General features: G+C 45.1%; 1 protein-coding gene and 1 pseudogene across 1 annotated transcript; one reads left to right on the plus strand and one right to left on the minus strand.

Moving 5' to 3' along the window:
• Positions 1 to 7,290: 7,290 nt before the first annotated feature.
• Positions 7,291 to 9,911, minus strand: LOC144167955 (uncharacterized; annotated as a pseudogene).
• Positions 9,912 to 13,068: 3,157 nt separating this feature from the next.
• Positions 13,069 to 15,138, plus strand: LOC144167956 (uncharacterized). The gene is made up of 3 exons (XM_077697070.1): positions 13,069 to 13,122; positions 13,863 to 14,017; positions 14,383 to 15,138. The coding sequence occupies exons 1-3, from the start codon at positions 13,069 to 13,071 to the stop codon at positions 14,960 to 14,962; spliced, it is 789 nt and encodes a 262-aa protein (XP_077553196.1). The 3' UTR covers positions 14,963 to 15,138.
• Positions 15,139 to 23,798: the final 8,660 nt, after the last annotated feature.

The raw sequence follows: 23,798 nt of genomic DNA on the forward strand, positions 1-23,798 counted from the left end.
CGAGCATACACAGACCTCGTTTATGATTTTAAAATTTCATCCATGCCTCACCATCCTTTTAAATCAATTTTTCATGATACCTCCATGACTGAACTCCTTTTAAATCGACCATCGTTCTTTGCGCCCTTCTCTTACAAAGTTAGAGAGGAAGCGTCAGAGCTTGCTGTCTCCTTTTTAGATACCATCCAAAGTTCTGTAGCAGATTTCATAGCACCATGGCATCTCCGCCCTGTCTCATGCGACACATCATTCACACATGTAGATAAAAACCGAGCTCCCACATGTGCAATTCTGCAGCACTTCTTGTGTTTGCAGCAGAACTATCAATTTTCTGAATTTTATACGGACGCCTCTAAAACTGCCACCTCTGTGTCCTGTGCGGCGCATGGGCCCGGCCTTAATGTCACTAGAACTCTTAATAGTAATACCAGTATCTTTACGGCAGAGGCTTATGGTGTACTTCTTGTTGTTAATCATATCCTTCAAAATCACATCCCACAATCCATTACATATACAGACTCCCTCAGTGTCGTGCGGGCATTGTCGGCAACAAAGTCTTCAAGAAATCACGTTGTAAATCTAATAGTCAAGGGTATTATGTCTGTGTATGTCCACAAATTTGAACTAGTCCTTTGCTGGGTCCCTGGCCACTGTGGTATAGCCGGGAATGAAGCAGCGGATCGAATGGCTGCTGCTGCTACACTCTTGAATACACTAGACGTAACCACATTACCCTATACCGACGTGAAACCACGCATCAGACAACTGCGCAAAACATGGCAAACACACTGGAGCGAACAAACCGACAACAAGTTACACGTAATAAAACCACACTTGGGACCATACACCACCGACACACGCAATAGATACACTGAAGTCGCCTTGGCTAGATTACGGATAAGGCACACTCATGCAACACACTCGCACCTTCTCACTGGGTCTCCAAGACCTCTGTGCAGCAGGTGCGGAGAGGCCCTATCCGTGATGCACATCCTCATACAATGTAAGGCACTCGACACTACACGACGCAAACACTTCCCTCAACTACACACACGACATATTCCACCACACCCGTCATACTTCTTAGGAGACGAAGCCCGGTTTTCAATCAAACGCGTTTTCGAGTTTCTCACCGACGTAAAATTTTTACATCTCATTTCTTGTCATGCATGTTGACCACCTGGCCCTTTATACCAATCATCTTCATTACGTTGTGTTTTACTGTGTTTATTTTTACTAAAATGTTCTTTTACTTCCATGGCACTTTCATGTAATCACTTTTGTTTGGCGCTCTTTGCCCTTAGTCGGCCTTGCGCCATTAAACTCTAAACATCATCATAGTTTTACAACCTGTGGATGGAAAATGCAGAAAGTGCCTGCATACCATATCATTCTGAAAAATGTTGAGCTGCTGAAAGCCTGTAACAAATTTATTATCATAGTCCCTTTGCTGAAACATTGATGCAACCGTCATGGAAGGGCAGACAATGAGAAAAAATTACATGCCCAAAATGGCATCAATTCCTGCAGCATGGGGCGGTGGCCTTTGCACGGCAGGTTTGTGTAGTCCTTTGGCCTTTTGGCCATTTATCGAGCACGTAAGGAGGGCTTGGGGTGTAGATATTGCGGTCAAGAGCCCCCGGGCAATGCCAGGGGGGGTTTTGGCCCGTCTCAATTCTGCACAAGCCTGCTGTTCAACAAAGATGTGTGAACCAGCATGTAGTTCTACAACCTGTGGACCGAAAATGCAGAAAGTGCCTACATACCATATCATTCTGAAAAAATGTTGAGCTGCTGAAAGCCTGTAACAAATTTATTATCATAGTCCCTTTCCTGAAACCTTGATGCAACCTTCATTGAAGGGCACACAATGAGAAAAAATTACATGCCCAAAATGGCATCAATTCCTGCAGCATGGGGTGGTGACCTTTGCACGGCTAGTTTGTGTAGTCCTTTGGCCTTTTGGCCATTTATCGAGCACGTCAGGAGGGCTTAGCAGGTAGATATTGCACTCAGGAGCCCCCGGGCTATGGCAGGGGGGGGGGGGGGGTTTGGCCCCTGCCTCAGTGCTGCACAGCGCCTGCTGTTCAACAAAGATGTTTGAACCAGTATGTAGTTGTACAACCTGTACACACAAAATTCAGAAAGTGCAAAAAACATTAGACCATGAAAATATTAAAGTGCATAAAATTGGAACATATTTTTAAATCTGCAAGAAAGCAAGCGTGCACAGCTACAGTTGAAAAAAATTGTTTAAGAGAAAAACATGAAACGTATCAGCTAACAGCCAGTGGTCTTCGCAAACAAAATATTTGACCTGTTTTTAAAATACAGGCCCCATAGGCAAATAAAGGTGGTTCAAGGCCCCCATCAAACAGCTGTGGAGCACGTCAAGAATAACGAGCGGAAATGACCAAAAATTTCTTAATAGAAGAATTTGGCAAGAGTGCATGCTTGCGCCTAAGACATGCGCGGTTTTCGCATACTCAAAATGGAGTTGGTGCTCCTAACCCTTCATTAGCGTATAATTGATTAAGACTTTTCAAAAGATTTTACTCATGCGAGTAGGACCTAATTTCATGAAGCCAGATTCTCACCAATCGTGATTCTCATGAAGGCAGCAAACAGATGAATCTTTTCATGTTTGTTTTGGAAAACAAGCAAAACTGCCTACGTAAAGAGCACAACAATATGGTTTCCAGTTGAGCAAAATGAAACACTATTTTCATAATTTTTTAGACTGCTACTTCTGGAATTGCTTAAAAATTGCTTAAAAATAGGTTTATCCCGCCGGTATGGTACCTGCGTTACCTACATAAAGGGGACATTTGAATATAGTCGGAGTTCAAGGTGCTACGCCAGGGCTATGAGGAATTCCATAGTGGAGAGCTATCGATTAATTAGACCGCCTGATGACCTGCAACAGCCAACGAAATCCTGACACGAGCGTTTTCAGTTTTCGCTACCATCAGAAAAATGGCAGCAGTGACTGGGATCCAACCCCCGTCCTTGGAGTTTCAGTTTCATTTCTGCACTGTGCAATAAATATCGCTACTGCAAAGTTACAAAAATGTGAGGAAATTCCCCGCAGCACCTTTGTCGCACTTTTTATGGAAAAATTGTCCCCCTCGTAATTTTACCTCGAGCTGCACATTGAAAAAACACGCAGCCATCGGATATTTTTATTAAGGAAAGCATTCCAAACAGGTCCATAAAGCCACCGGCTGTTTGCTGACCAGTTTTGTTCTCGTGTGTACGTTTCAAAGGTCCAGTGGTGGTTCCAAGCGGTCTGATGAAATTCTGAACAGTATCGGCATCATTCTCCTTCTTTCTACCAGAGTTTACATTGCACTGCAATCTGTAGGTTATTTTTTTACTGAACAATTTTTGTTGTGTGCAATGTCCTGGGTGAAAGCAGCCTTGATTGCAGCAGGTTGCACCTCATTGCTACAACTAGGGCTCCAGCTAGGAGTCAGAATGCAAGTTCTGGGAGATGAGCCATTATAAACTGACATTTAACATTGTTAAGCGTTCGCCGCAGTGTAGTTTTCAACTACTGCTGGCAAATTTTTTGACCACACGTCAGGAAAACCTGTACTGGATCTGATCACCCAGAAGTCAATTTACAAGATTTTTACACTGCTTGGGGAGGATCTGTTTCCACCACAAGGTAAAAACCACCAAGCGTCTGCAAGAGGACCGTCTAATATCGGGCTGTCAGGAATTGACAACCTGCTTCACTGCATGGCACAGGCCCTATGAGTGCTAACAATGTTTTTGTTTTCTCTAGCAGGTGTTATTAAAATTTTACATGCCAAATTTGTGCACTGACTTTTGTTTACAACCACCATTTTTTTACAGACTGCATTTCCATAAATGTCAAATAATTTCTTGTTTGCAAATTCTTTTCAAAAAAGTAATAATAGAAACACATTAAAGACTAACATCATAAAAATACTTTTAATATCTTCAAAGTACCTTCAAGGCAAGACAAAGGGTCACTATACAAGCCCTAGCTTCGCTGAGCCCGCAAGAGGGCGGGTGAGCAAAGGTGGAAGGGGAAGAAATACAAAAAGGTCTGAACCATATAGTGACCAGGGAAACGCGCGATTCCAAAACAATCAACTTTACCTTTTATAATTGTTTTATTAACTTTGTTCTTCTTAGAGCTGTGCACAGGCTTCTTTATTTATCAAATAAAGGCTCCACCACTTGGAATTTACGGGTTTGATTCTACATCCTTGAAAATTCGTCTCAACATGCCCTAGGCCACTCTGAAAACCTTGAACGAAAGAGCTTACATTTCGGTCACTCCACGTGTACTGTAGCTGGGTGGCTGGCCCAGTCGCCAGAGAAGCCAGTTCACTGCTGGACCGAGAACTTGAGGGGCATGGCCTCGGCTTCTCGCTTGGCTGGACTGGTGGGTTGGCTGGTCTGGTTACAAAAATTCCATGCCCCCTGTTCGAAAGAGGCCGTTGAGAGCCATGGCCTTTACTGTTCTCTTCATTAGTGTTGTCTCGGTTGGTGATGGGATGCGGCCGAGCAGATCCCGAGCTGTGTGCCTGGGTTGTGGCTTGTGAAGCACTTGATGATGCAGGCACCACCCTCCTTGCAGCAGCAGCAGGCTGGTCGCGCAATTCTGCATCCGAATCAGACCATTTTTTCCCGACACCCTTCCCACAGCTTGTGCAGCTAAGTTTCACAATCTCCTCCGCGCTCTTTAAAAGACATCAAGTTCTGAATAAAACAACAAACAGACACAGTAAACATGTTGATAAAGACTATCATTGGGCCAACATAGTAAGCTCAATAATATAGACAAACAAACTTAAGGTAATGGATTATTAAACACAGACCTAATCAAATAATTCTGGCTAGTGTAGTGTGAGGTTTGACGCTCATGTTGAGAACAACGACGACGCCGTGGCAGGAACGTAACCAAAGAGTGTTCGTGGCGTCAGTGCGGCCTGCAGGAATTGCCCTGAGTGTGGTTGCGCCGAGAAGAAAGTGGCAAGCCACACGAGGGGTTTACGTGGGCCATCCGGAAGTGGCTACAACGGAAGAGCTAGGGAGGCCAGGGAGAACAGAAGAGAACGCTAGGAGGAGTGGACGGAGCAGGTTTGAGGAGCGCAACGTCCGGGTGGAAGACTCGAAGCTCGTTGGGTTTTCGGGACCCAACTGTTTGGTCATGTGACCACTACCGACGTAGTCAATGGCATTCTCGGGAGAAGCTGGCCCCAAAGTTGACGCTGAGCAGGGAGCTCGGCAACAAAAATTGAGGGTAGAGCAGCGGGTTTGCGGCTCACGTTCCTGGCATAGTAGTACGAGGCGCGTGCCAAGGACGTAAGTATTTGAAGGAAGAAAGGCGAGAAAAAAAGCTTGTGCTATGTTCGATCCTGAATACAACGAGAGGGGCGTTTTATAGGCGCAAATCAAGGGACAAAATTGACGTTGTGTTCGTGCAAATACATGAAAAAACATTGCTTTCTTTCAGTTCTAATAAACTTCTCTGTTTTTAAAGGAGCCAATGGCATCTCCCGTACAGAGAGGTTTCTAGATAATGTGCGCAACACATACCAAATCGCAAACAAGCCAATCTACATAGCTGCAGTTTGTCCTTTTGAGACTAACAAGGCACTTTCGCAGTTGGGCCTCTGACAAAAATGTGAACCAATAACTTGTGTTGGCCAATTAGTAACATTATTAGCAAGTCTGCTACACAACATGCGGAGCATTTACATGTTTCTGTACTTTATATAGCAATGGCGTTTTATAAATTTAACCAGGCCTTCCATTCCGAAATATTTCTGTCAATATTTCACATCTAGTAAAAAGCTTTCAACAGGGCGTAATTTACGTGGTGCCTGCAAAAGGCACTACAGAGGCTCACAACTCGATACGAAGCAATATCTCAAAACGCCTACAAAGAAGCCACGTAACTGAAATGCTTCACTCTTACTTTCTTGTCACCCAAATGAACTAGCCATCCTTTGGTGCTCTTTGCCCTCAGTCGGCCTTGCACCATAAAAATACAAAAATCATCATTATCTGTCATGAGGTCATGCTGCAGGGCTAAGCTTTGTTTTCAGCCACACAAAGAAAAGACCCTGTTCAATGAGGGTGCAGGCTGTTCAGATGGTTGGTGCATGTTTGCAGACGTGCTACCTTCCCTGCAACAGTTCACATTACAACCAAATAAGCATGATAGAAACTGCAGAATCTGCCACGTACCTTAGCCCATAACAGTGATAATACGCCATGCATGCAGATTGTTTACATACCTGCGAAAAAAATTTTTCGGCACAAAGTTTTCTGCAGCTTCTTATTGATGGACCACACCTGCTGCAGCTCGCTGCTGCAACAGCTCTTCTGGAGCTGCTTACTGGATGCCCTCAGCTCGCTGTTCTCAGCCTCCAATTCCAAAATCCTCGTTTTTAAGTCTGCCACAGTGCTTTCGTCCATTGCAGGAGTCTGAAAAAGGATGCTAGCTTCCGCTGTTTTTTTGTTGCTTTCTCTGCTTTTCTGTTTGTCTTTGCTGCAATGAGAGGTGAAGACAGGATAACAAATGTCACACTTGTTCCGCATCTCTTCGACCAAAAGGACTCGCCCTATTTAGAGCCACAAACATACTTCAGTGTCATTTGAAACACAAATTTAAGGGTGGTTATCAGGTCTACTTTTGCACAAATATTGGTTGGCTTCCAAAAATAAGTGTCCCTAAAAGTGGTTGCTAATTTATTGCCTTAGAGTTTACATGCGTTCTTATGGTCGATACGACCATTCACGATTGACATTACTATAGTGACTAACAGAAACAAGGCCTTCACAGACAATTCACTATTTCGAAGCTCTAACGTGAGGAGTTACTGAACGCCTTGTTAACTATTGGTTGTTGACGGAAAGTTGGACCAGGTTGATCAGTGGTATTATCCACGGTTACAACTCTAGAACAGCACCACCTCATGTAGTGTATCACTCCGCCAAAACGCCGGACCCGTGACGTCAGTGCGCGCGCGTTTTGAAAGGGGTTTGCTATGAATGCATGATATCGTCTGCCTTGTCTCACGCAGTTTGTTTGTGGTCACTGGAGTCGTTTATAAGCATATTAAGTCCAAAAAATCACGGGAACGGCTCACATCATATTCAAAATATTCCCAGTAACGCCCTACTTGTGCCGCGCAGAGAAACATCTGGCTACGGTGATAAGGCACAGCGGCAACTTCCGGTCCCGTTCTTAAGTTGTCACCGAGTATAGAGATCAGACAGCTCCTGTTCAGGTGCTAAGAGAATTTCGTCATGGCGCTGGTGTTGTAGCTTTTATCTGACCCTTTGCAAGCCCGTGCTATGCCGACATGTTGTGTAGAGGACGGGGAACTGTTACTGGCTGATTTCGCTGACGTCCCGTCACGAGCTGAGGAGAAAAGGCTTGGTGAAATTGTAACTGCATTATTTTACCTATTTGTCGATATCGTGCAACGAAGTGGCTATGCGTAGCTTGTTTATCGAAGTTCAACAGTTATGAATACCCACACAGCACCATTTTTTTGAAAATCTTTTCACGACCTCTTTAACTTCACATGACGTAGATTACATCAGGATTATTTTTGGAAGAATAATCTCACGCATGAAACTGCTTAGGCTCTCTATGTTGGTGTCCATGAATGCCTCATCTCTTACAATTCTCAGGATGGGTCCTTCTCCCTTTGGGAGGTGGGAATAAAAAAGCAGGTCGAAATTCCCATTAAGTTCAAATGGAGCTGTGCTTGAACCTGGTAGTAATACGCAATACGCATCTGTCAACTTCAAGGTCTCTTCTTTGGTAAAACAAAAGTCTGACATTTGCTTTCCCACCTTTAGGAGGTCTTTTGGCTCGCACTGTTCCAAAACATGTGAGCACTTCACTTCTACCAAGGCAGGCTCATGGCAGTCACAGTAAAACACTGCATCTGGGCTACACACAAAAAAGGGATCGTCCGGGTGAATCATCAGACAACAATTTTGCATTGGTGTGCGATGCGCTGAGATACCCTAACAAACTCCTTTTTGCCTTTAGCTCGGTCCTGATACCGTACTGCACGGAAGGGGTATTCAGTGGCCGTGGCTTCAGCATTTTGTTCACCAGTGTGGCACACTTGACCTGCTTAGACCGATATACATCTTTAAAAATGGACGCCGTATTATGGCCTTTCTTTTTCCTAAACCATGCGGGACTCCCTTGCTGGCCCCGCGTTGCAACATCTATGTGGTTTGCTTCATGGTCTGTCACTGACAAGTTACTGATAAGAAACTCCGATAGCTCTTGAACATTTTGGCTCACACAGCCTCGGGAGTTCAGCTCCTTCAGGTTGAATTCGCAGAGTGTCTGCTCCAGGGTCAATGTGAATTCCCGAGTTTTCTGCTGTGGTTGCTGAGGGTCTTCTGGCCTTGCCCGGCATCCGGTCAACGTGAACACTCTTGCAGTTGGTATCACCTGAACAAAGTAATTGCCCTTTAAACATCACCCTATTGCTTAGAAGGAAACGGTTTTTTAGGACTCTGCTCTGGACATTTTGCAAGTTTTAGCAAATTTCGTGACTAATTTCAACCGCTTGGAGTTTTCTTCATGCGCACCAAAACATTTAGGACACGGTTAGCCACAATAAACCTTCCCTGGATTGTGAGCAAACACTTCTGAATCTACCCAAGTCGGTGTCAGACTAGATCATACAAAATGCCTTCTTCAGGCAGTATTCGAACGTGAGTCGCTCACATTTGTGCTTAAAATGTGGCCTCCCACGCTTCTAGTTTAAATCGTTGCCGCATGATAAGCTCAGACAGTTTAAAGAAAGTTCAGAGACAAATCACTTCTACCCGGGTGTTATGGTGATTTGCATTTGAATCCGTCTGCAGACAGTTCTTCGTATTGTTTATACGCATAATGACTCCGGTTTTAGGTTCGCTCTTTGTGAAAGCGATGAGAACTTAGTATGATGCTTATGAATGAGCACTGATCGCTAGCAAGGTAGCACTTTCCTCACAATTTCGAGTTTTCCTAGAAACTCCTCAACGTTTGGCGTCGCATTCAGCTTTGGCAGTTCCTGCTCTCGGGAACACGCATTTTCCTGTGTATCACACCTGTGGCGCACATACACGATGCCCTTAGACACTTTCGGGACTACCTGCAAATAAATAAGTGCGGATATGACAGAACATTGAAAAAACTACTCATGTTTGCTTTTTCAGAGCCTAACGGGCATAATGATGTGTACCTTTTCAGGGTAGGCTTCACCCTTTTGCACGGGAAATCTGTCGGTGCTTCCTCCTCCAAGGCCTCTTGGGTCCAGAAGTTGATTGCGAAGCAAAGAGCAGCAGCGTGGCTACAAACTCGTCCAAGCCTGTAGACGTATAATTTACAAGGCACACTCGAATGGAAAAATATGTGCTTCAGCTGCTCTGCCTCTAGCATAAGCATGCAGCAGGCCATGGTTAATGCCTCCATGTCAGAGTTAGTGGCAACCAATCCAATAATGCGTTCAGTGTTCCTACATATGAAACATTCTTCCTGTGCTAAGAAAATAAAATGTTTGAATGAATCAATACATGAGACATTCCTTGTCATATCGCAATACTCAAGCCCCCTGACTGCATAAAAATTGTTGGTTGTTTTTTATAAGTTGGCTATGGTGTGCCGTAAGTGACCTTCACCTACTAATTAGAAGGCACTAATCTTAGGATTAAAATCATGCCAAGCTTTACTGAACCTTGAAATTGTTTGCCATATTTCAGTAGCGCTACTACAATTTTAGGTTTCACGTCAAATACTGGCGGCTCAAAATAGTGTTGGGCCATTCTATAGTGTTTTTCAACACACAACTGCAAAGTGCTCAGGTAATGCATGCAGTCTTACCCACCCATGCTGGTGCACTGGGCATCTAGGATTCACCAGATTGCCTCACGCCTATCCAGTAGGTGTACGGCTTTCCCATTCGCTAGGACGGGCTCACTTCCCCTTTCATGACAGATATGCCGCTCTCAAGTTGTGCAACCTTCATGGCACTAACTTTTCTTGCAAAACAGAAACCATGGTTCAAGCCAGAGCTGTATTTTTGCTAACCAAAGACGACTGGAATTATGGATTAAAGAGAGTGTGGCCACTCGGCGGCATGACATGAACTGGCACCTCATGCTGTTCCTTCTGGGCGACACCGTTTCGTATGAATGGCACATGCTTCGCTCACTTCACATAGAATCAGACACTTCTCAGACGGCTAGGTTTTGAGTACACAGATTATTTAGGGCAGTAGTGTAGGAAGGATTTTTTCCGCAGTGTAGGAGAGTAAGCATCTAGGTTGGCAGGAGGAGGCAAGGACAAGGAAACAATAATTTAGGCTCTGGCTAGAGGTAGGGGGAGCTTGCAAGCTCTATTAATCATCAGCTGTAGTTAATCTGTGTAAGTGGTGTAGGACTGACTGATATGGCTGTTAGTTACATTGGCAAACATTGGGACATATTTCTTTTCTGTAAACTTTTCCCCTATTAGAAGTGATATGACATCTGTACAGTATATTGTACAACCGGTGTCTCCTGTCACTATGTGAATGTATAGAGCATGTATAATGTCATCAACAACTTTTACGTCAGTTTTTTATGATACATCAATATCTCAACTTCTTGCAAATCGCCCATCAGTCTCTGCTCCCTTCGCTTTCAGAGTAAGAGAAGAAGCGTCACAACTTGATGTCATGTTCTCAGACACCATCAAAACCTCCGCTACTGAACTTCTAGTACCGTGGCAGCTTCGCCCGATATCATGTGATGTATCTTTTACAAGTGTCGAGAAAAACAGAGTGCCTAGAAGCGCGATCGTGCAACATTTCTTGTCCCTTCAGCACAAATACAAGTGTGCTGAATTTTACACAGATGCTTCTAAAACTGCCACAACTGTTTCCTGTGCTGCGCATGGTGGTGGTACCTTTAATGTCTGTAGAACTATGAATAGAAATACAAGTATCTTTACGGCAGAGGCCTATGGCATACTTCTTGTAGTTAAACATATTGTTCTAAGTCGAATTCCGAAATCTGTAATTTATACTGATTCTTTAAGTGTTGTGCGTGCATTATCCTCACAGAAGTCTAAAAACCATGTGGTCAGTGCTCTCATTAGTACTATTATGTCTGTGCATGCGTTAAACCTTGAGGTGACCGTGTGCTGGGTGCCAGGGCACTCTGGAATTCCAGGTAATGAGACCGCAGACGGAATGGCGGCCGCTGCTGCCCTTACAACAACAGTTGACATAACAACAATACCCTACACCGACCTCAAATCACACATCAGACAACACCTTCGCACAACATGGCAAGCGCACTGGAATCAACAGACTGACAACAAACTACACATTATAAAGCCACTCTTGGGAGCATACACCACTGATACTCACAACAGACACAACGAAGTTACCCTGGCTCGATTACGGATAGGCCACACGCATGCAACACACTCCCACCTGCTCACGGGATCTCCAAGACCCCTGTGTAGCAGGTGCGGGGAGGGCCTATCCGTGGTCCACATACTAATAACATGCAAGGCACTTCACACAACACGACACAAACACTTCAGAGAACTCTACAGACAACATATCCCACTACACCCATCGCTGTTTCTAGGTGACGATGCCAGTGTTTCTATGAAACGTGTGTTTGATTATTTGTCAGATGTTAAGTTTTTAAACCTTATCTCATATCACGCATAATCAAATCTGGCCCTATACACCAGCCATCACCATTACCTTTAATTGATTTTACAATGTCCGATTTACATGTTTTTATACCTACCTTTTTATGGTAATCACTTCGCTTCATTATATAACTTCTTTTCTGGCGCTCTTTGCCCTCGCTGGCCTTGCGCCATGAAACACCAACCATCATCGTGATATAAGCGCATTGATTGAAGATGAACCATACCTGGAAAGAATAACACACAAAAAGGTACAAACACAAATGTTTCTATTTTTGAAATATTTGCCTGCTTCTTTGTCTTTGCTACGTTCTCTTCGTGTTTCCTACTTTCATGGTGTGATTCATTATCAACAACTTATATTCAATTTTACTTGTCTCTGAAAAGTTGTCAACTTCCCATTTTCCCTACACAGGCGCACATTACACTTTTTTAAACTACGTATGGGGTACGGTTAGCATGCTGATTCTGTACTCTGCCTCACAAGTTGTGTGCAGCAAAGGTGTGGGAGCAAGTAGTGGCTCTCAGATCGCTTTTCTTTCACCAGCACTTGAAAATGGTAAATAAAGCTGAAAGTCATGCTTTTGTGCACGTACATTGGACCATGCTGCACACAAATCCTGCAATAAGTATTATCGTTGAGCAACATGTAGTACTTACCAGATTTAACATACTGAAAAGCCTTAGCAGACTTAAAAGCCCTCACGGTGTCGCCATCCCAGCACAGCTTGTCTACGAAGTACGCACAGATGTGCTCGTAGGTGATTGGTGGCCACAGTTCTTCCCCTTCCTCATAAATCTGGTTGCGACTTTCTTTTAAGTCGAAACCAGAACTGGATTCTCTGGAATACGAAACAAACAAAATGATATAGCAAACGAGGTTTGTCGCTTTCACTCTATAAAATGTTATTTATAAGGACATCCAACAAAATCTTGGCAAACATTCTAATCACATTAACCTTATCCTCACTCTACAATGGTACAAATAAACACAAGCAGACACACGTATCTCGTGGAAACGAAGTGGTCGTTTGTAGCATGCGTTTATGAGCGTTCTGTTATTCCCTACCATTATAAGGGCATTCGGTGTGATCGTGGTAAGCACGGGGACACGCTTAGTCCGAGTGATCGCATATGCTGGAGTCAGAGCCACTGGATTCGGCAATCGCACGCTGCTCGCACACCCTTGAGAGGGCTGGCGTCGTGATGTTAGTCTTACAATTACTATACTACACGCTCACCGTTGCGACGGGCGCGATGGCAAACGAGTATTGCGGGTATTTCAAGATGCCCAATTTTGTTCTCGACCGTCCGATTACGACACGCATATCCCTACGCCCTCTTTGCCCCGCGAGATGGTCATGACGACGAGCGAGAAGTACAGTCATTTCACGACCCCCGATTTGACGGTGAGCGACCATGTCAGCGAGTAGTACGGCGATAATATGACGCCTAAAATTGTTGTCAACCTTACGAGTACGGCAAGCATATCACGACGCCCTTTTCACGCTTTGAGACGGCCGCGACGGCGGGCGAGTACTACGGTGAGTTTATGACACCACGTTTCACGACGCCAGTTACGCCAGTGCTTTGGAGCGGGATAAATATCCCTGTCACTTGGCAGATCTAATGACATTTATAGCAAATGTCATTCGCTCGTAAAGACATTCGGTTCGGCGGCGAGGGTCTACTCGGCGAAACAAATGTCATTTGGTACTCATAGCGGTGACGATTGCCGAGCTCGCAAAACCGCTAAATTATATTTCAGTTGCATCAAAAATGTTTGTATACGTAATATTTTTTCTTCAAACATAACAGAAGACTATTATTTTATTTAAAAAGAAGAAAATCGCCGGTTTATGTGACATTGGTAGACATCACAAGCCTAGACCAGTCCGCAAGAAATCCGTATCAGGGTAGCAGTGAAAATGGCGGAGCTTCACTGAGGCCCCGTTGTTCAAGTGCGCAATGAAGAATTTAATCGTGTTCAGCAGCGCTGATGTGCTTGTGAGCAAAGCGACGAATTTAGTCACGACGATTTAAAGCTCTAACCCGACAAAGATTAACACAGGGGAGAGGCGTCGAACTGCGCCTCCAAACAAACGCGGTTGCAGTGTCAGCTGCTTTGGTGGGGCTCTCGGCTATTCAGCGAGAGCGATGTGCTTATGCCGTGACCGCCTTTCCTCAAGGTGTCGGTGCGCTGGACGGCTGCCACTTTGCCATCTCACCACCGAAGGAAAACGCAGTGGACTACTACAATTCAAAGGGTGGTAAGTTTTTTCGAGTGTTCTCCAAGTGGTGTGGGTATGACCGATGTCAACGCTGAAAACTCCTATTTGACACCTAACATTACCAAAAAGTCAGCATAGTTCATTTCACGAACTGTGAGCAATACAGTATTTCAGAAGGTGTGTGCTCTGCTGCACTGAGATTGTTAAATGAACAGTTGGTAATGCATGAGGGCTGTAGTAGCTGACAAAAAGGTTCTGCGTGAGCATTTCTCACGTATATTGGGGCAGTTTGTTATCCCATGACCAATCAGTTGATACCGCTCCTTCTGTTTCCCGCCTTGTACGCTTGTACTTGTCAAAGACAATATACAGTGTCAACATGACACCGCAAGGTCTGTGCACTCATGGGCATTTATTACCTTTTCTTTTTCTATACAGATATAGTATGATACTGCTTGCACTCGTCGACCACCGGTACCGGTTCCTCTACATCAACATTGGCAGCCCTGGGAGGTGCCACGACGCCCATGTCAACGGACGTTCCAAGCTTTGCAAAGTGGTGCAAAGTGCACACTTCAAGTCGCCCACAGCCACTATTGAGGGTGCAGTTGTGGGCCCACTGATTCTGTGTGACCAGGCGTTCCCGCTGACCCAAAACTTGGTGAAGCCTTATCCATATACAGGAAGCGGAACAAGTGAGGCAGCGTTCAACTACAACCTGTCCAAGACACGGCGTGTAGTAGAGAACGCTTTAGGCCGGTTGAAAGCCCGCTTCCTATACACAATGAAGCGGATGGAGTGTAAGCTGCCCAACGTGAGACGTGCCATCAGGGCATCATGTACACTGCACAACAACTGTGAAGGTTTAGGGGACACTGTGGACACCCAGTGGGAGCAAGACCGCAGGGCATTCGATGCTCTGTATGAGCAGCCGGTGCGCACGACCCGTGCGTCTACTCCAGGAGGTCAAGAAGCCAGAGCGGCACTGGGACAGTACTTTCTTAAGCTGGCAGCATAAACATGACCGTAGCTCCTTCAAGTATGTGCCTGACAAACATAAACATGGGTGCACACTCGTGTCGTAGAACACTTGTCTGCAAGGATATGCTTCTCCGTCAGAGGCAGTGTGCTTGTGCTGATGTAGGATTTCTGCACTGCTGAACTTTTTCTTTTTTTGCATCTACTTTTCCCTAATGATAGAATAAAAATGTGAAAAAGCACATGTGTTGTGAGTGTAGTGTAAAATATGCACACTGATCACTTTATGCAAGAAACGTTTTGCTGCATATGGGAGGGGTTAGTGGAAGAATGTGACAAGGTAATCATTTAATAAGTGCCATCGGGCATGTTTGGCAAGCTTTGCATTCTTATTTGTGCAGATATTGCACAAGGGCGGCTGTCAATGCCTTTTCCGACTATGGATTCCTTAAGCATTTCATGTTCAGCCTTTCGGAAGTCAATCTCATGCCGTCTGTGATAACGGAGTTCCAAGCGCAGTTGTCGCTGATCATCTACGAGCTGGGACGGCAGCGTCCGCTGAGTCGCCTCCTTTCTTCTTGGCGGCTACCTTGCTTCACTGGCATCTGGTAGAGCCTGGAGAAGCTGTGGGGCTGCAGGTGCTGAGCCTTCAGGGCAGGCAGCTGGAGAACCATGCGCAGGCAACAGTACATGTGGTCCGGCGTCTACGGCGCTCGCATCCTCGGCAAGATCCTCGTCCTCATCTGCCGATGCATAGCTGCACTGCATTCTGTCTATGATCTAAAGAAGCAAATCCCAGAGGGAAAAACACATGAAACTTCAGTTTGTAAGCACAAAGTGAAGTATTTTGCGCATCTAAATGTTCAGGCAGGTCAGTAATGTATGACATTTGAAATTGCCCCCAGAAATGTAAAAACTTCTATATATTTTATTTAGGCTACTGCTAAATTTTTAGTTGTACATTGAACTGCGTTGTTGCTAGGTTGTGTTTCTAGCAATAAATAGGAACAAATTTCGTGACCCATTCTGGTGACTGGAACAATTTTCTTGTCGCAGCCGTTATGTAAATTTTGCATGGAAATCAACTGCCACATTGCACACAGGGACTTTCTTATGAAAGCAAAATTGGAAGCTCGAAACGTACTCACCTCCTGTACAGTCTCGTTGCCGCAGTCACTTTCTGCTGTGAGGCTTGTGTCGTTCGTCGCTAGCGGATGCAGGAACTTGTGAATGGGCTCGTAAAATATCCATTTTATCTTGGGAGAGCCGGTGCTTAATGTGCGGTTAACGCGCCTGAAAAAAAAGAAAAACGCGGGGATAAAAACCTTTTTTCAGGAAAAAATGGTGTCGCGCTTGTAATGAGTAAAATTTTGCTGCGACGTATTTGGGGAAAACTGCAATTACTATCAGCATACATAAGCGCGTTCACATAAAATTTTACAGAGGGTGCCACACTTTCAAGCAAAAATCACCGCCACCCGTAGCTCTCTGCATTTCGAAATATTGTATTGTTAGTCACAACGCATGGCATGCGTTTGAAACGACTATTTTAGTGATAAAAGTTCGGTATTAAGACCACGGGGTTGCACATGTTTAATTACTGCTGACGATACTTGGCACAAAAGGGCAAGCTGCAAAACAGCTACTACTGGCAAATAGAAACATCACTCTTGTTTACCAAATAAAAACAGCCCTAAAGAGAAAAAATGCTGCTTACCTGTAAGTGTTTCCAAAATTCCCAATTTTTCCTTTTACAGCTTTCGATGGCTTTTTGATGCCGTAAAATTCCAACTTTGCCGTTATGGCAATATACACTTTGCGATTATGTGTCGTACGCCGCAAATCACCCAAATGGTCTTCCCACACACGAATGAGTGTGGACCTCGTCGTCGGTCCACGAAGTCCGCTGTCTTCTGCCCGTAGCCGAACCTCAGGACGAACTTGCTGCCATGGTCGCAGCAATAACACAAACACGTGTTGGCGACCACGGTTTGAAAAGCGCGTCCTTTGGGGACGAGTTTTGTTATGTAAAAATTTGAATGTATGTATTTATTTTAAAAACAATTAAAGAAGAAATAATAAGAAAACAGTTTTTACAAACCAAGATTTATTAATGAATTCTCTTGTCTAGGGATGCGCCACTGCTGTCGAGGCTACTCCTTCGGCAGCCAACTGAGGTGTAACTGAGGTCTCGCACCTCAGTTAGCCGGTAAATGTCATTTGCCTTGAATGTCATTAGGTATTCTCGTGTAGCGCCGAATTAATGACATTTAAAGTGAATGACATTTGGTGTAAATGTCATTAGATCTGCCGTGTGACAGGGGTATAAAGCGCGTGAAGGCACCGATCGAGTGTTGCAGCTAAACGAGTCCCAGAACTTTCATTTCGGCACTGATTTCAGTCCGTGATAAGGTATAAATATTTACACGTAAATAACGCTGCCTCAAACGAAAACTTAGCTAAAAGAACTGAGCCTAGAACGCTTACCTGACGGATGAGATAGGCACCAGCAAACACTCCCGCACCCCTCGTCCCGCGCTCTCTCGATATAGATGTTTCCGCGTACAGGCTCGTTTACAATGACCGTAATAGTAACCTCAGATGTATGCAAACTCATAACTCACCCAGCAGCAGATAATGACGCAGAACCAATCCCCCTGTTGAGTCTCAAAGATCGGGCTCGACAGCTACAGACCCAGTCGCAGCCGCCATGGTTCTGCTAGCGACTAACCGGAAGTGAAAGTACCCATGCTACCTTGCGGCAGCTGCAAAACGCCCGTCACCCATTTCTTCAAACACTGAGGCAAACCAAAAAACAACGACAAGCCAGCCCTCACCAACATAAACATCGGGGTATGCTTGCTGCCGTAATATTGCTGCACTGCGGGGTCTCAAACTAGGCGCCCTGCAGGTATGCTTCTGTCGGCACAAACAAATGCTTCGTGGATTTATACCTCGATTAAAACAGTCATAAAATATTCGCGATGTAATGCAAGCCGTCGCGACTATTGTCCTCCGCATCGCTTCGCTTGAGCGACGCCGCCATGTTGTTTAGCCTGAAACCTCCTGATAGCCCTGATTGGCCCGTAGGAGGTCGGTAGGAACCAATCAGGGCGTCGGATGATGGCTGGCGAAATGCGTCATCCTCGCGGACTGGCAAAAAGTTGGTTGGCCAACTTCTGGCGGAAAGCAATTTTCTGCCGGAAGGAGCCGCGTTCCGGCCGCCGGAATGATTTTGGCTGGATGCCCGAGGTCGCCTGATAGAGAAATGTCTTACATCTTCAGCAGCATGCCTTTTAAACAATAAGCAGCCTACATACCATACTATAGGACACAACACATACTCATATCTTGACTTGGCGATTGGCTCCACAGTTCTCTTTCCTCTTCTGGAGTGGGGTGTGGGCACTGACCCTTATAGCAGTGACCACTTCCCCACCTCACTAACATATATAGGTAAAGGCCCACGCAGTCCATCTTCCCAAAACAGGTTCAATGAAGCAAGAGCTAACGGAACACATTTACAGAGACATCCAAACTACACCACAAATCCATTTGACACCTACACGTTGAAGAAGCTACCCAACTCCTCACGGCGCACATCCTCGACGCCGCTGAAAAGTCCATTCCCACCGCCTCTGGTGCCCCGCGCAACCAGAGGAGGCCGTGGTGGAATGAGGCCTGTAGGCGAGCGCGAGAGGCGCAGAACAGTGCGTGGGGTATCCTACGTCGGTACTCCACGTCGGGTAACCTCATTTTGTTGAAACGGGCCAAGGCGTTCGGAAAACGTGTGCGCCGTGAGGCAAAACGAGAGAGTTGGCGTACATTCATAACATCAATAAACTCCTACACAGACACACGGAAAGTATGGACACGAATACGCAAACTCAAGGGACAACAAACACACAGCCTGCCTCTGGTCAGCACTACAGGGGACACACTCGAAGACCAGGCTGACACACTTGCACAACACTTCCAACACGTTTCTAGTTCAGCACACTACACAAACACTTTCATGAAACACAAACAAATGGCCGAAAAGAAGCCTATAGTAGATAACAATAGGTCAACATCTTCTTTTAACTCAGAGTTCTCACTGTATGAGCTGAGGGCTGCTTTGAGCACGTGTAAACCCTCAGCTCCAGGCCCAGACAACATCACATACACAATGATACACCTGCACGCAGACACTCTTCTAACACTCTTACACCTATATAACAAGATTTGGCTTTCGGGGCACATTCCAGACGCTTGGAAGGAGGCCATAGTTGTAGCTTTCCTGAAGGAGGGAAAGGACCCGTCGTCCCCCTCAAGTTACCGTCCTGTTGCCCTGACGAGCTGCCTGTGCAAGCTCTTCGAGAAGATGATAAATCGCAGGCTCGTGTACTTCCTTGAGTACAACGGTCTTCTCGAGAGCTGCCAGGCAGGCTTCAGGGCAGGGCGATCCACGAATGATCAACTCGTAGCTCTTGAATCGTATATTAAGGATGCCTTCGTGTATAAACAGTTTTGCGTAACTTTGTTTTTCGACCTCGAGAAGGCCTACGACACCGCTTCGCGCTAAGGGATCCTCAGTGCCCTGAAGTCTTTCGGTGTTTCGGGCAATATGCTCAACACACTGGCTAGTTATATGTCCCAAAGAACGTTTCGCGTGAGAGTTCGTAACGCACTGTCAAGGATTCATGTGCAAGAAAACGGCGTGCCGCAAGGTGGAGTTCTAAGCTGTACTCTTTTTATAATTAAAATGAACTCTCTTGGGAAGGCATTGCCACCTACCATTTCTTAGTATATGTATGTAGACGACATACAGATATCTTTTAAATCTTGTAATATGTCAATCTGTGAACGTCAGGTCCAGCTTGGTGTTAAAAAAATTGCCAGATGGGCAGACAAGAATGGTTTTAAACTCAATCCAGGAAAAAGTGTGGGATCAAAAAAGCGTGGGATCCATCTGGACCCAGATATTACTCTGAATGGCGTTTCAATTCCTGTTAAAAAGGAGCACAAATTTTTAGGCATAATATTCGATAACAAGCTAACATTTGTTCCACACTTGAAACATCTTAAGCAAAAATGCCTAAAAACTATGAATATTCTCAAAGTTCTCTCCCACCAGTCGTATGGTGCAGACAGGCAACTCCTTATGGGGGTTTATAGCACCTTAGTGGGATCCCGCTTGGACTACGGCAGTGTTGCATATGGGTGCGCAACAAAAACGGCACTGAAAATGCTGGACCCGGTGCTGCATTTAGGGCTACGCCTCGCATGCGGTGGTTTTCGCACTAGCCCTGTCCAGAGTCTCTATGTAGAATGCAATAAATGGTCCCTAGATCACCAGAGGGTGTACATGGACGTTTTATATGCCTCAAAAATCATGTCTATGACTAATCATCCTTTTACTCCGACCATTAATGATGCATCCTCACAGCAATTCTTTTTAAATCGTCCATCATTCTCCATGCCGTTTCCTCTAAGAGTGCGAGAAGAAGCCTCTGAGCTAGAAGTCTCGTTTTCAGGCATTCACAAGACGCCCGTCATTGATTCAATTCCACCATGGTATCTCCGCCCTGTGTCATGTGACCTCTTGTCTTTTATGCAGTTTAGCACGAACAGGTCACCAAGGATTGCTATTCTGCAGCATTTCTTGTTTGTGCAGCATAAGTACCACTGTGAAGAGTTTTACAGTGATGCGTCCAAGACTGCAACTGCTGTAGCTTGTGCTGCGCATGGGCCAAACTTTAACGTCAGTAAAACAATGAACCTTTGCTGCAGCATATTCACAGCGGAAGCATAAGGTATTTTAATGGTAATAAATCACATAGTCCAACATGAAATCCTAAAATCCATCGTGTACACTAGCTCTCTAAGCGTTGTACAAGCACTTGCATCAGGAAAGCATTCTAAAAACTTTGTCATCAATCATGTTTTTAAGGCTATCATGTATGCATATGCATCAAACCTTCAAATAACTTTCTGTTGGGTTCCAGTGCACTCTGGAATTGCCGGCAACGAAACCGCAGATCGAATGGCCACTGCAGCTACACTCTTGAATACAATGGACATAGCAACAGTGCCATACAGAGACATGACGCCACACATCAGACACCAACTTCGCAACAGATGGCAAACACACTGGAGCGAACAAACAGATAACACAGATAACAAGTTACACGTTATAAAACCACGCTTGGGACCATACACAACTGACACACACAACAGATACACAGAAGTTGCCCTTGCTAGGCTACGGATAGGGCGCACACATGTCACACACTCGTATCTCCTCACGAGGTCTTCAAGACCCCAGTGTGGCAGGGGTGGAGAGGCCTTATCAGTAGTTCACATACTCATTCAATGCAAAGCACTTCACACAACACGACGCAAACACTTCCCACAGCTATACAGACTACACGTCCCTCTACACCCAGCGTTGTTCCTCTCTGACGATCCCATGTTTTCTATCAAGTGCGTTTTTAAATATTTAGAAGAAGTTCAATTTTTAGACCTCATTTCGTACCACGCGTGATCACTCCCTGGCCCTATACACCAGCCATGCTCATATTCGTTTTGTGGTTTTACTTTTGTTTTTGCTGACTTTTCGTAGTGTTTAAGGTTTCACCCCTCATATATGACTATTGTTTTGGCGCTCTTTGCCATAGTTGGCCTTGCGCCATAAACATCCAACCATCATCATCAAGTCGCACACTTCTTACAATTCTCCTTTTTCAATTTATGAGCGGAAGCAGCCCTGAACACATTAAGCCTTCAGCGCCAGGTGCAGACAAAATCACATACACCATGATACAACACCTACACTCAGACACCCTTGAAACACTTCTACATCTATACAATAACGTATGGCTGTCGGGGCACATTACTCGCTCTTGAAGGGAGGCCATAGTAGTGGCTTTCCTGAAAGAAGGGAAGGACCCTTCCTCTCCTGCCAGTTACCAGCCCATTGCTTTGACAGGCTGTCTGTGCAAGCTCCTTGAGAAGATGATAAACCGTAGGCTCGTGTACTTTCTTGAGTACAATGGTCTTCTCGAGAGCTGCCAGGCAGGCTTCCGGGCAGGGTATCCAAAAATGATCAATTAGATGCACTGGAATCTTACATTAAGGATGACTTTATACACAAAGAGTATTGCATGACTGTGTTTTTTGATATCGACAAAGCTTATGATACGGCATGGCGTTATGGCATTCTTGCAGACCTAAAATCCTATGGTGTAACAGGTAACGTGCTGAATACTTTTTCCAGTTTCCTGTCTGAACGAATATTTCGTGTCAGAGTCGGTTCAGCACTTTCAAACGTTCACGTGCAAGAGAATGGCGTGCCTCAAGGTGGCGTATTGAGCTGCACCTTATTTATAGTTAAGATGAACTCTCTCCAACAGGCACTGCCGCCAACCATATGCTGCTTGATGTATGTAAATGACGTTCAAATATCCTTCAAATCATGTAACATATCCATTTGTGAACGTCAGGTCCAGCTTTGCGTAAACAAACTTTTCTGCTGGGCAGATGAAAATGAATTTAAACTTAATCCTTCGAAAAGTAACTGCGTTGTATTCTCAAAAACGCGGGGCATTCTGCCCGATTCCGAAGTAAAACTCTTTGGGGACTCAATTCCATTAAAGAGAACACAAGTTTTTGGGTGGGGTGTTTGACGAGAAACTCACATTCACCCCTCACAAAAAACGACCCAAACAAAAGTGCCTCAAAACAATGAATAATCTGAAAGTCTTATCTCAACAATCATGCGGTGCAGACAAACAACTTTTGCTTCGACTTTATGCCGCGTTCGTGGGGTCACGGTTGGACTACGGAGTTGTTGTGTATGGGTCAGACACAAAAACAGCACTTAAAATGCTCGACCCAGTGCTTCGCTTGGGGCTTCGCCTGTCTTTTGGGGCATACCGTACCAGTTCTGTCCACTGCAGTCTTTATGCTGAGTGCGACAAATAGTGCTTAGCGTACCAGCGAATTTATGTTGATCTTCTATATGCCTCCAAAATCTCATCAATGAATAACCATCCCTCTAAACCGGTTAATGATACGTCCACAACTAAACTCTTTTTAACCGCCCATCAATTTCTGTTCCCTTCTCGCAGAGAGTGAGGGACGAGGTGACTACCCTTGCAAAAAAATGCCAATAGGCAAAACCAATAGCCTATTGGGTTATTGACACCAATAGCTATTGGTATTCCCTATAGGTGTATTGGTTCAGGCCTATTGGTGTAATGGTGTATTGGTTCAGGCCTATTGGTCTAATAGTGTATTGGTTCAGGCCTATTGGTGTAATGGTGTATTGGTTCTGTCCTACAGGTCTATTGGTTTAGACCGGCAGCCATTTTGGTTGTCAATGGCATACAGAACATTTCCCGCTTTGTAACAATGTTGCTAGGAGGTCCAAGATGTGGTAGCCTCTACCAGCAACACTGGATGGAGTACTAAACTCTGTGTTCTTTTTTGCCACTTTATTTGGACCCCTGCCCCTTCATCACGACTGCCATCTTCATAGCAACAATTTTGCCGAGGGAACGGTGGCGCGTGACTGCTTCTTCCTCCGTGCATCGTTGCCGAAGGTAGTGCTTGAAGAAGCCTGCAAATAGGAAAAACGCGCCGATGTGAAGCCCAAAAATAGCTAGCTTGAACACTGCTACAAATATGCGAAACTTAACAGTGACAACGAACAGCATATTTGACATTTTAAGCTACGAGTGCCTCGCATCACCCCTGACAATAATTCATTGGCTGCTGTCACTGACCTTTTTCATTCTATGTCCATTTAAATGGACAACAGCTCGTAGCATTGTGCAAATATTGCCAATGCTGGAGTGCTTACCAGAGAGGGCTGCATATTTCTCCGGATCAAC

This window comes from Haemaphysalis longicornis, unplaced genomic scaffold (genome assembly GCF_048455015.1).
Source record: "Haemaphysalis longicornis isolate Haplotype H1 unplaced genomic scaffold, Haemaphysalis longicornis Haplotype H1 scaffold_2, whole genome shotgun sequence".
NCBI lineage: Eukaryota > Metazoa > Arthropoda > Arachnida > Ixodida > Ixodidae > Haemaphysalis > Haemaphysalis longicornis.